Source organism: Telmatherina bonti (genome assembly GCF_933228915.1).
Source record: "Telmatherina bonti genome assembly, chromosome: 8".
In the NCBI taxonomy this organism is placed as follows: Eukaryota; Metazoa; Chordata; class Actinopteri; order Atheriniformes; family Telmatherinidae; genus Telmatherina; species Telmatherina bonti.
The window spans coordinates 6,116,637-6,129,006 of NC_136626.1; the positions used below are offsets into that span (position 1 = coordinate 6,116,637).

Sequence of the window (12,370 nt, forward strand, 5' to 3'; positions counted from 1 at the left end):
ATTGAAGTAGATCAGTAGATCAATGTATTTTTACACCTTGGAACATCAACACACTGACCATTTTGATGTGGATCATGGCTGACGGAGAAAGAGTCAAAACCTTACTAAGTTCTTTATACAGAAAGAGTTAAGCGTGCAGATAGGATAAATTAATGATTAGCTTTCGGGTGGAGAAAAATTTGTCAAAATTTAAAAGTTTTTCTTTAATGAAAAATACTTTATCCCGGATAGAAATGAAAATGTAATGTTTAACTTTGGGTTGACTAATTTAAGTTTTATGCAACTTTCTCACCGTGGCCCCTTCTTTCCGTCTCATAATGGCATGATAATAGTCTTATTTAGCATTTTTCATGGACTGGCCCCACGGTGTACCCATTAAAATAAACCTTTAAGGATTCGGTTCGAATTTTTCCGGTTCGGCTCTTGTCGTTCACTACAAAGAATCAGACCATCGAGCCGGCTCGTTCGCGGGCAGCCCATCAGAAGAGTCGGGAATTACCGCAGTTGTGCGGGACTACTGCATCCGTGGAAAAGTTGAAGTGGAATAATTGTGAATGGAGATGGAATCTGCGGCGGTGGAGATAGATGGAAGCGTGATGGAAGGAGTGAGTACTTTCTCTGTTTTCACGGAGGAACGACCACCGCTACCGCTGCACGCCGACACCATGCTAACAGAAGGCTAGCGGCGGCGGCTAGCAACTCCTGACGGAAGTCGCTTCTCTTTAAACCGGTTTTTGATTGTTTGCAGGGCGGACAGATCCTGAGAGTCTCTGCTGCTCTCAGCTGCATAACTGGTTCAGCCATCAAGATCAGCAAAGTCCGAGCCGGGAGGAGCAGCCCGGGTCTCAGGTGGGTCCCTGCTAGCAGGCTAACGTTAGCCTATTGATTCAGGTTGGTGCACAAGTTAATCAGCAAAAATTAACAAAAACAACAATCACGCTTTGTTATAAATGCCAGTGCTGCTGTATTGATACAAAACTGATCACTTTGTCGAGTTTAAACCTCTGATTTCCATCTTAAACCTGCTGATTGGAAACTTTTTCCAACAATAAGCAGCTTCTATGCAGAAAAGGCTGAAAAGAGACTCATTAAAATATCCCTAAAACCAGTTTATCTGCAGATCACTTCATTTATTAATCATTTTATTCATGTCCTGCCTTTAACTGGACCTCATTTAATTAAAACTAAATGTTTATTAATTCAACTTTTTATTCAAGATTTCAGATTGCTTGTTTTCTGCTTGTTTTCCCAGAAAACTGATGTTTCTGCAGAATTTGAATGGATTTTATTGATTAGGTTTGTTGCTTGACAGATCTTGTCTTTGGAGATTTTCTAAAAAAAAAAAAAGGACTTCTACTCTGTAAAAGCTACTGTTGTGTGTATTTTTCTGTGTTTAGTGAATAAAAGCAGCAAAAGAAGAATTGATAAACGAGTCTCTGGATGCCGTTTGCAGAGAATTTAATCTGGTTTTCATTGATTTGATGTCTGGTGTGTGTGTTCAGACCACAGCACCTGAGCGGCCTGCAGCTGGTCTCAGATCTGTGTTCGGGGAGTCTGCAGGGAGCCAGCATCGGATCCACCGACATCAGTCTGACTCCAGGGAAGATCCGGTCTGGCAACCACACGGCCGACACGCAGACCGCAGGGTGAGGACCTGTCAGCGGCGGCAATGTGGTGGCGATGCGCTCTGTGGTTACATGTTGTGTTTGTGATCTGTGTGTGTTTCAGGAGTGTGTGCCTGCTGCTGCAGGTGGCGCTGCCCTGCGCTCTGTACGCCGACGCCGCCTCACAGCTCTGCCTGAAGGGAGGAACCAACGCAGAGATGGCTCCGCAGATAGACTACACCCTCAAGGTGCTTTTCTTTACACGCTTCTCACAAACCGTACGGTCAGTAAACGCAACAAATACACAAAGCCGATGGCTGCTATCTGTGTAAACACTGTCGCTGTGGGTAGAAAGCAGTTAGGATGACGGAGGTTAGATCTAACGTTCTTCCAGACGCTGCACACAAGCCAGGATGAATCATGATAGTTTTATTTCAGATTCCAGATAGTTCCACCACAGAGACGTATGTCCCCATCACGACATCGGCTACGTATACCACCGCAGGAGTAAATCTCTCCAGACTTCCTGTCCGTCTCCCGAAAGGGTCCAGACAGAATGCACGACTTTAATCTTCCTGCCTGACTTTACAGCTGCGTTTCTGTCATTTAAATATGATAAAAAATAAATATTTTTCAGCATTTACAAGTTGTAAGTAAATTTGCAGGTGTTGCATGGATAAATAGAGAATCAGTCCGCCTTTTCTGTTCTGTTCTGTTCTGTCTTGTTCTATTCTATGCTATGCTATGCTATGCTATTCTATTCTGCAGTCATTTAGCAGACACTTTTATCCAAAGCGACTTACATATGAGTTAGAACAGCGAACAACACAAGCACAAAATCAAACAGTAGAGGACATCGTGGGAAGGTGCTGGTGGACTGTCCAGTTGGAGGCAGATCCTTCCATGATGTCCTACAGGCTTTTTTTTTTGTTGTTTTTTTCTTTACACCCTTCCCACCCCATAATATCACCTATGTTATAATACAAAGAATTAATACCAGGGGCTGCACGGTGGCATAGTGGTTAGGACTGTGACCCACAGCAAGAAGGTGGTTCGATCCTTGGCTGCGGCGAGGTTTGGACAGTGGCCTTTCTATGTGGAGTTTGCATGTTCTCCCTGTATGTGTGTGTGTGTGTGTGTGTGTGTGTGTGTGTGTGTGTGTGTATATATATATATATATATATATATATATATATATATATATATATATATATATATATAATATATATAATGTAGAGTTGGCAGGTAGGTTGTTTACAAGTGGTGCATTAAAAATACATATTTTTCCAGACATAATGAATGATCGTGATTAATAATCGTGATTACAATATTGCTCAAAATAATCGTGATTATTATTTTTGGTCATAATCGTGCAGCCCTATTGGGTCTGATAGCAGGGTGCACTCCTCCATGTGCGCTCTCACCCGTTGGAGGAAGCGAGATTCGTGTGGATCCTGCTGTTCGACGTGTTCTTCGGGTCCTCCCTGGATGCCGGCGGGTCCAGAAGAGGGACCGCTGGCTCTGCTGTCATGTTTTTACTTTGTTAATTAAGATCACATCACAGCAGAAAATGTCTGATTCCCGACGTTTGGAGGATTTTCCAGCATTTGTTTAATTAAAACGTAGAAATAGTTTTACCAGATGTTTCACTGCATGTTTATTCTGTTGGAAGCTGTTGTGTGTTTGCGTTTCACTGCCCCCCCCCCCCCCCCCCCCCCCCCCCTCTCTTTCACCGCATGGATCGAGTCATCATTGTTCTCCTCCTTCAGGTCTTCAAACCCATCGCCGAGAAGTTCGGCGTCCGTTTTGACTGCGACATCAGAATGAGGTCAGAATGTCGACCTTTGTGTGTTTTACTGTGTGGAATTTTAGGTTTTCAGTGTGTGTGTATTTCTGTGTGTGTGTTAGGGGTTACTACCCTAAAGGCGGAGGTGAGGTGATGGTGACGGTGAATCCGGTCAAAGAGCTGCAGCCCGTCACCATGACGGAGAGAGGAAACATCACCAAGATCCATGGCAGGGCGTACGTCGCCGGCGTGCTGCCTTATAAAGTAAACTTTACTCACTTGCACACATTTAATTTCCTGTCTGGTTTTTAACGACACGCTTATTATTACCTTTAATGGGTAATGATGATGTAATCAGTAGAAATTATTTAAAAAGTAATCAGATTACGTTTCTGAGCGTTTATTTCAGAGCATTAAGAGGTTGCTGTAGCCGCTTTCGGCCACTAGATGTCACTGTTTACCCACCTCTGACCTCGTTGTTAAAGAAAAGTCCAGAACCCGTCCAGAACCTGGTTCTGGCTGCGTGTTTTCTGCTGCTGAAGGTGTTTCTCTTTTCCTCAGCTGGCGAAAGACATGTCTGCTGCTGCGGTCCGAACCATCAGGAAGGAAATCAAAGAACTTTACATCAACATCCAGCCGCTGCAGGAGAAGGAGAAGGCCTACGGGAACGGCAACGGCATCATGTAAGACGCCCAGACCCTGGACCACGGGACCTGGACCAGACCCTGGTCCACGGGACCTGGACCAGACCCTGGACCACGGGACCTGAACCAGACCCTGGTCCACGGGACCTGGACCAGACCCTGGTCCACGGGACCTGGACCAGACCCTGGACCACGGGACCTGGACCAGACCCTGGACCACGGGACCTGGACTAGAACTGACTAATAGGAAGTGGACTGACCTAAGGGGTCGAGGACTGACTTGAAGCAGGAGGCGGGGCCTAATAAGTAGCTTTGTTTTTTTACTTTCTGCTCCTAAAACTCTGTTGCCATGGGAACTAGCATGATAAAAGTGTGTCGGCTCAGCTGGTCTCTGTGTGGACACAGCCTTTATTTAAATCACACCAGCTGGGAACGCTCCGAGCCTCAGGGGCCTCCTGTGTTCTTCGGGGCCCTTTTGGGGGTCCAGGACCGCAGGTTGGGAATCCCTGGTAACACGAGAAGCAGGAGGTTTAAACTGTCGACGCCTCCCTGGTCATGTCGGTGAAATGACGGCCGGCTTGTCTTGTCTTCCTCAGAATCATCGCAGAGTCGTCGACAGGATGTCTGTTCGCTGGCTCCGCTCTGGGAAAGAAAGGTGAGGTCACCTGACCAGCAGGGGGCGCCAGAGCGCCGAGAACAAACGGAAACGCCGTCTGGTTGTCCTCGTCTGCCAGGTCGGATCTGTGTGTGACAGGTGTGTGTGTGTGTGTGTGTGTGTGTGTGTTGCAGGTGTGTATGCAGATAAAGTTGGTATCGAAGCTGCTGAGATGTTGCTGAGAAACATCAGACACAACGGCTGCGTGGACGAGTTTCTGCAGGATCAGGTGAGACACACTCGCACACACACACCTGCCGCCGACACACACACACACACCTGCCGCCGACACACACCTGCCGCCGACACACACACACACACACCTGCCTCCGACACACACACACACACCTGCTGCCGACACACACACCCGCACACACACACCTGCCGCCGACACACACACACACACACACACACACACCTGCCGCCGACACACACACATACCTGCCGCCGACACGCACACACACCTGGTGACATCACTGTGACCTCGCTGCTCTTCCTCCTCAGCTCATCATCTTCATGGCGTTGGCGAAGGGCACGTCTCGGATCCGAACTGGCGCCGTCACGCTACACACACAGACGGCCATCCACATTGCGGAGCAGCTGACTCAGGTTTGACACACACACACACACACACACACACACACACACACACGTGCGGTTGTCATGGAAACAGGGGGAGTTCCTCTTTGCATTCCAGAGTCTGAGAAATTCCTCCGCTTCAGAAATAAAATGAGCCGTTTTCCCACCTGTACGGCATCAGACTTCCTTTATCCTGCTGACGTTTTAATCACCTTTAATTTCACTTTTTTTCAAATAAAAACTTAGAAATCAGAAATCGGCGATGCATGAGCGTATAGAAAGGAAGCACGTTGTGGCTGATTGAGTTTCTGACCAAGAGGTGCGCTAGTTAACTGCTAACGTTAACCTCCACCAGTTTAAAGTGAAGCCTAAACTGCAGTTAAGGCTTCGTCCTCGCAGTCTGCTCGCCGCCCTGCAAAAAGGCCAACTTCACAGCAGAAATAAACACGTTTACAGCCTGGAACAAAAACATTTTAGGTTTAATAGGTCAGGTTTACCTTTATGACAACTGTGAATTTTTTTCTAACTCCTCGGTTTTATGTATATAATTTCATCTCATCCAGAAAATCAAGGGGATCATTATATCTATAAAGCTCCCCTTGACAAAGTAAATTTGCTCAGCAGAATACAGCAGCCAGATAATCATTCTGCTTGCTTCAATGGACAAGACAAAACAGAAGAAAAAAAAAAATTAATCTCAAAACTCTGCATAATTAGGGGCGTCTCCTTTTGATTGACAGGTACTCAATATACGGCAGCAAGAAGGCAGAGTGTAGCACAACGCAAATTTTAGCCAGCTAACAGTTTGACTTAGTTTTAGGCCACTTACCTTCGTTAGCTCATTAGCTTCGAGTTTGTTCAGTTAGCGCTGAGTTAGCTCGTTAGCTTCAAGTTAGTTCGGTTAGCGCTGAGTTAGCTTGTTAGCTTCAAGTTAGTTTGGTTAGCTCGTTAGCTTCGAGTTTGTTCAGTTAGCGCTGAGTTAGCTCGTTAGCTTCAAGTTAGTTCGGTTAGCTCGTTAGCTTCGAGTTAGTTCGGTTAGCTCGTTAGCTTCGAGTTAGTTCGGTTAGCTCGTTAGCTTCGAGTTAGTTCGGTTAGCGCTGAGTTAGCTTGTTAGCTTCGAGTTAGTTCTGTTAGCGCTAAGTTAGCTCGTTAGCTCTGAGTTAGCTTGGTTAGCTCTGCGTTAGCTTGGTTAGCTCTCAGCTACAGGCAGCTCAGAGTTTGATGGTGTCAGTCATCATCCACCCCCACGTTGCCATGGCTATGGTAGGAACCGCCCATCAAGCTTCAGTTCAGCTTTTCAGAAACCTACGGATGACACCACGGAGGCTCCGCCCACCTTTTATCTAGTCATGACTGTTAAACATGAGTTCTGGTCAGAAATGTGGATTTCTTTGGGTTCAGGCTGAGGAATGATGCAGGATCTGCCTTTAAATAGACAAAAGATGATATTTTCCCCCGGCCAGCGTGAGGACGTGCGACGCTGCTGACGTAAAACGACTCCAGTGCGTTTTGATCGGCTCGTCAATCTGCATTGATCGACAGAAATGTGGAAAAGTTCCTGACGTTTGTCTCAGCATGCTGAACTCTGAGTGCTGCTGTTGCATTCACTGATTTTATACTGAAACTGTACAAACTCCAGGGAGGCTGACGTGTTCGGCATCCGTTACCATGGTAACACAGCAGCGTGAAAGCTTGAACTTTGTCTTGTTCCTGCAGGCAAAGTTTACAATAACGAAGTGCGAAGACGAGCTGAGCAGCGGCGTCACCTTCATCATCGAATGTCAAGGATCCGGAGCCGTTAACCCCAACCTGTAGCCAAACACACACACTCTGTAAACACACTGAAAACACACTCTGCTGGACTCGTAGCTGCTCTCGACACGGCCGACCCTCTTAGCTTCTGTCTCTCAGGGTTTTTCTTTAAATACTGTAATAATTAAATAAATAAAACTCTTCCAGACATGAACCCGACTTTCTGCTTCATTTAAACCTCATTTTCCCTCTTTTGGTTGAGTTTGACTGTAAGATGATAAAATATTCAGATTTTCCTGTTTTTTACTTTGATGGTCACCATGACAACCATTTGGATTCAGTTTGAGGTGTCTTGTTTGTAAAAGCAGATTTTTGCTAAAATTCCTGGTTTCACTTGAAAATGTTTAAAATGATGTTTTCTGTTCTGTGGTCGGTTTATCATGGTTAAATAAAACCTGGACTGGTGAATATCTGACCAATTAAACCAGATTATAAAGAGATTTTAGTTAATTTCTGCCTGATTTTCGCAGATATTTTCGCAGAGTTTGTTGCTTTCACATTCAGAATTTTAGAATTTAAATAAAATCTAAGGGTTTTGTTTTGTTTTTTACATAAAAGCTGATTTTAATTGATGATTTTGATGATTAAAGTCAGATTTTAACCTAATTTAAGCTCAGCTGAGTCAAACTAAATGACTTTAAAGGTGTAAGATTTTCAATATTTTCAAAATAAATTAACTAATAAAATGACTACAATCATAATTCTAGTTATTTTGAACATGTAGGTTCCAGTCTGTCCATATTTGATGCGTTATTAAATTACAAGTTTAATTAATGACAAAAAGCACTTTTTTTTACTGGTAGGCAAACATTCAAGAAGGGTCTTTGTTATTAATTAAACTTGTAATTTAATAACGCATCAAATATGGACAGACTGGAACCTACATGTTTAAAAAAAAAACTAATTATGATTATAGTTATTTTTTTAGTTAATTTATTTTGAAAATATTGAAAATCTTACATACTCCACCTTTAAAGCTTAAATTCTGGGATCTGAAGACAAAACTAAGAATTTTTAAAGCTGAATTACTGAAATCATCTTAACTTTGGTCTTTTCCTGTGAATTTGAGACATTTTTGGAGTCTTTTCTGCATCAGACATCAGTTTTTGTTTTACTGTTGACGTCTTATGGCAGGATTTGGATCTGTGAGGCTTTAAAACGACGTTTCTGAGTCGGTTTTTACAGTAAAGATCTCGTCTCATCAGGACTCGACCGTCACGTCGGCTGTTTCTACCTGCAGGATGGAAAACAAGGAGAACAAACGAGCTGTTCTAGACTCTAGCAGGTGGACCAGGACTTCCTGTGGCCCCTGCCTTGTTTCCATGGCGTCATCAGCTCGGTGTCGTGTTGATTGTCCCTCTGACCTCCTTCGCTCACCTGCAGCAGGTGAGCTGATGTACAGTGTGTACAGCTGGAAGTCCAGCTCAGACCTGAATGTGTGGTGAAACCCGAGGACGCTGTAAGCTCACACCTCCGTCCCCTCCGGGACCAGCAGTAACCCGATCCGGGTCACCTGACACCTCCTCGGGCTCGGCCGCGTCCTTGCAGTCTGCTCGCCGCCCTGCAGGATGGCGGACACCGGGGCCTGGAGGACGCACCAGGACGACCCCCGGGTCCTCCAGCCGGGAACAGGACCTGGAGCAGGACCGGCTCCAAACCGCGTCTGGATCTCGCTGATCGCAGGTGAGTTTAGGACCAGGTCAGCTGGTCCTGATGATGTCATCATTGTGATGAAGGAGGTGTAAACAACGACAAGCTAACCGGAGTAAACATCTTGTTTCCGCTGCTTGTTTAGATCAGAGAGGTGAGATTCTTCCTGCAGGCGCCGGAACAACTTTCATTTATTCACGTTATAATAAAACACGCCGTCTGTAGGGAAGATTTATTCTTTTTATTCACATTAATGACCTCTTTTAAAATCTGGTTTCCAGTTTATACTGGTTTCCAGTCAGGACAGATTTTAAAACCCTGCTGATGGTTCACAGAATCCAGACCAGAGTCCAGAATCCATCTGTGACACGTTCAGAGAATATAAACCTGCAGAGCTCCTAGATCCAAAGACTGAGGTCCACTAGTCCAGACCAGAGTTCAGAGTCCAGACCAGCAACCAGAGACCAGTCCAGAATTCAGACCATGGTTGAGAATCCAGACCAGAGACCAGACCAGAATCCCGTCCAGAATCCAGACCAGAGACCAGTCCAGACATCAGTGTCCAGATTCCAGACCAGAATCCAGTCCAGACATCAGAGTCCAGAATCCAGTCCAGAGACCAGAATCCAAATCAGAGTCCAGAATCCAGTCCAGAGACCAGAATCCAAATCAGAGTCCAGAATCCAGTCCAGGGACCAGACTAAACCTGGAGAAGCAGCCTTTAGCTGTTTTGCTCAAGACAAGTTGAACAGATTCCCGTAGAGATGAAACTCAGAATGTCGACAGTTTTTTACATCCAGGTTAAAAAGTTTCTGTGAGCCTGGATAAAATCTGCACCGTAACTTTGAACTGATGTGGCTTTTAATGATCTGAATGTAATTTATGATTTTATTGTGTTTTTTTTCTGTCTTCTCTTTCCAACACCTGCGAACCTTCTGATGTTTTTATGTAAAGCGCTTTGAACTGTTTTCTAACTGAAATGTGATGAAGAAAAAAACTTAAAATAAAAACAGTAGAAACAAAAAGAATCAAATTAAAACACTAAATGATTTGAATTTACTTGATTATAACGGATTAAAAATAAACATCTGGATCAGTTCAAACATACGATGCGGATTCCACACAGCAAGCAGCTAAATGCTGCTCCATGGTTGGTCTAGTCTAGATTCTGGTTTGGTCTCAGGTCTGGATTCTGGTTGCTGGTCTCGTCTCTCTGGATTCTGGTTTGGTCTCAGGTCTGGACTTTGGTCTCTAGCCTGGCTTTTGTTCTTGACTTTGGTTTGGTCTCAGGTCTGGTCTCTGGCCTGGTCTCTGGTCTTTGGTCTGGACTCTGGCTTGTGTTCTTAATTTTGGTTTGGTCTCTGGTCTGGACTCTGGTCTCTAGCCTGGCCTTTGTTCTTGACTTTGGTTTGGTCTCTGGTTTGGTCTCAGGTCTGGTCTCTGGCCTGGTCTCTGGACTCTGGTCTGGACTCTTGTCTATAGCCTGGCTTGTGTTCTTAATTTTGGTTTGGTCTCAGGTCTGGACTCTGGCCTGGCCTCTGGTCTCTGGTCTGGACTCTGGTCTCTAGCCTGGCCTTTGTTCTTGACTTTGGTTTGGTCTCTGGTTTGGTCTCAGGTCTGGACACTGGCCTGGTCTCTGGACTCTGGTCTGGACTCTTGTCTATAGCCTGGCTTGTGTTCTTAATTTTGGTTTGGTCTCAGGTCTGGACTCTGGCCTGGCCTCTGGTCTCTGGTCTGGACTCTGGTCTCTAGCCTGGCCTTTGTTCTTGACTTTGGTTTGGTCTCTGGTTTGGTCTCAGGTCTGGACACTGGCCTGGTCTCTGGTCTTTGGTCTTGTCTCTGGTCTCTAGCCTGGCCTGTGTTCTTGACTTTAGTTTGATCTCTGGTCTGGACTCTGGCCTGGCCTCTGGTCTCTAGTCTGGTCACTGGTCTCTAGCTTGGCCTTTGTTCTTGATTTTGGTTTGGTCTCAGGTCTGGACTCTGGTTTGGCCTCTGGTCGGGATTGTGGACACTGGTCTATAGTGTGGTCTCAGGTCTGGATTGTGGACTCTGGTCTCTGGTCTGGACTCCGGCCTGGCCTCTGGTTTCCGGTCTCTGGTCTGGACTCTAGCCTGGCCTTTGTTCTTTATTTTGGTTTGGTCTCAGGTCCCATTTGTGTACTCTGGCCGCAGGTCTCTGGTCTCGGGTCTTAACTCTGGTTGGCCTCCGGTCTGAACTTTGATCTGGTCCGTGGTCTGAACTAGCTGACCTGTTTGGGGAGTCTTGTTGGAGACCAGTCCAGAGATCCAGTCTTCTTGATGAAGATGAAGGTTTGGAGGAGTTTCTGGTCTTACTGGGAGACGAAACGTTTTATTCTATCGATGTTTCTGATGGTGAAAAGAAGAAGAAGAAGCTTTGATGTCGGATCCGAGTCTGTCGACACACCGAGGGTCCGAACCTGATGGGGGTCTTAAAAACTGTGGAGACCCTCCTAGGGAACCTGAGAAAATGAAGGAAAACTTGTTCTGACTTCATGTGTGAGACTTGATGAGGGGAGTCGTTCAGGGGTCTGGATTGCTACATGCATGTGCAAATGTACACGTATGTACGTTTAATCTTCTAGATGTGGAAAAGTTTCTTCATCGTAATGAAATGCTGGATTTTCCACATTGATGGAAAGACACGTTTAAATCAGGCATGTTCAACGTCAGTCTGCAGGTTTTCCATGTGTCCCTGCTCCAACATACCTGCTGGCATCAAATGGATCTGCTGAAGTTCTGCACACTGACTGATCAATGCGAGTCAGGTGTGTTGGAGCAGGGAGACCCAGAAAACCTGCAGGATCGCTGGAGGACCAGAGCTGGACACTTCTGGTTAGCTCATTGTGATCTGGATGCTGTAATGCAAACAGAAATAAGTAAATATTGCAAATAAATATGTAAATAAAATATAATATCTAAAGAAATTAATAGATTAAATATAAATATTTTTGTTTTTGTTTTATCTCAGAAAATGTGAGTAAAAAGGCTTAAAAATACACTAGTTAACCCTGTATGTGAAAATTATTACACGCCAAGAACAGTTTCTGACTTTGTACATTAAAACTGTGTATTTTTTGGAGATATTTTGGAATAATTTGTGTTTGGTGTAGAATTGCAGGCAGTGGTTAGTAGTGGTTAGTAGCACTGTGGCCTCAACAAGAACACCAGGAATTCATGCCAGCAGTTGCTGTTGTTGTTTTAGAAACTTTAAAATAGTTAAAGTAGTCATGATAATCAGTGAGTGGATAAATGACACATAACACAATTTTTAAAAAAAACTTTTTTCTTTATTCCTTGCAGTAAACATTTAACTTTAGTTCGTTTCGCACTCAGTGCCCATTGACACCTAAAGGCCTGAAAAGTTCCGTGTTTGTCAGAGGACCGTGAAGGCACCATGACGTAGCGTCCTGCATGGTGATTGGCTGCGGCTGGCTCGAGCCGTCGCCGTTGCCGCCGTTGCCACGGCAACGTGCCTTAAGGAGGGATTTGGACAATCAGAGTTTCAGACTCTCGGAGCTTCGTCAGAGTGCTGGTGCTTCGGAAAGCTAACATGGAGACATTTACTGCTTAAAAGGGCAGCAAAACAAGAGAAAAGACGGCCAGGCGAACGGAGGAAAGCT

The 12,370-nt window shown here is 45.1% G+C and overlaps 2 protein-coding genes across 2 annotated transcripts in view; both read left to right on the forward strand.

The window, feature by feature from the left end:
* Positions 1–468: 468 nt before the first annotated feature.
* On the forward strand, positions 469–7,227 carry rtca (RNA 3'-terminal phosphate cyclase). Its single transcript, XM_079245401.1, has 11 exons — positions 469–605; positions 749–849; positions 1,503–1,646; positions 1,729–1,852; positions 3,374–3,432; positions 3,513–3,654; positions 3,952–4,073; positions 4,631–4,689; positions 4,824–4,918; positions 5,194–5,298; positions 6,985–7,227. The coding sequence occupies exons 1-11, from the start codon at positions 555–557 to the stop codon at positions 7,081–7,083; spliced, it is 1,101 nt and encodes a 366-aa protein (XP_079101527.1). The 5' UTR covers positions 469–554; the 3' UTR covers positions 7,084–7,227.
* A 5,129-nt stretch (positions 7,228–12,356) lies between these two features.
* Positions 12,357–12,370, forward strand: part of cdc14ab (cell division cycle 14Ab) — a 46,484-nt gene continuing 46,470 nt past the window's right edge. The window contains exon 1 of the mRNA XM_079245310.1: positions 12,357–12,370. This exon is cut by the window's right edge and continues 252 nt beyond it. The gene's annotated coding sequence lies outside the window, so the exon portion shown is untranslated.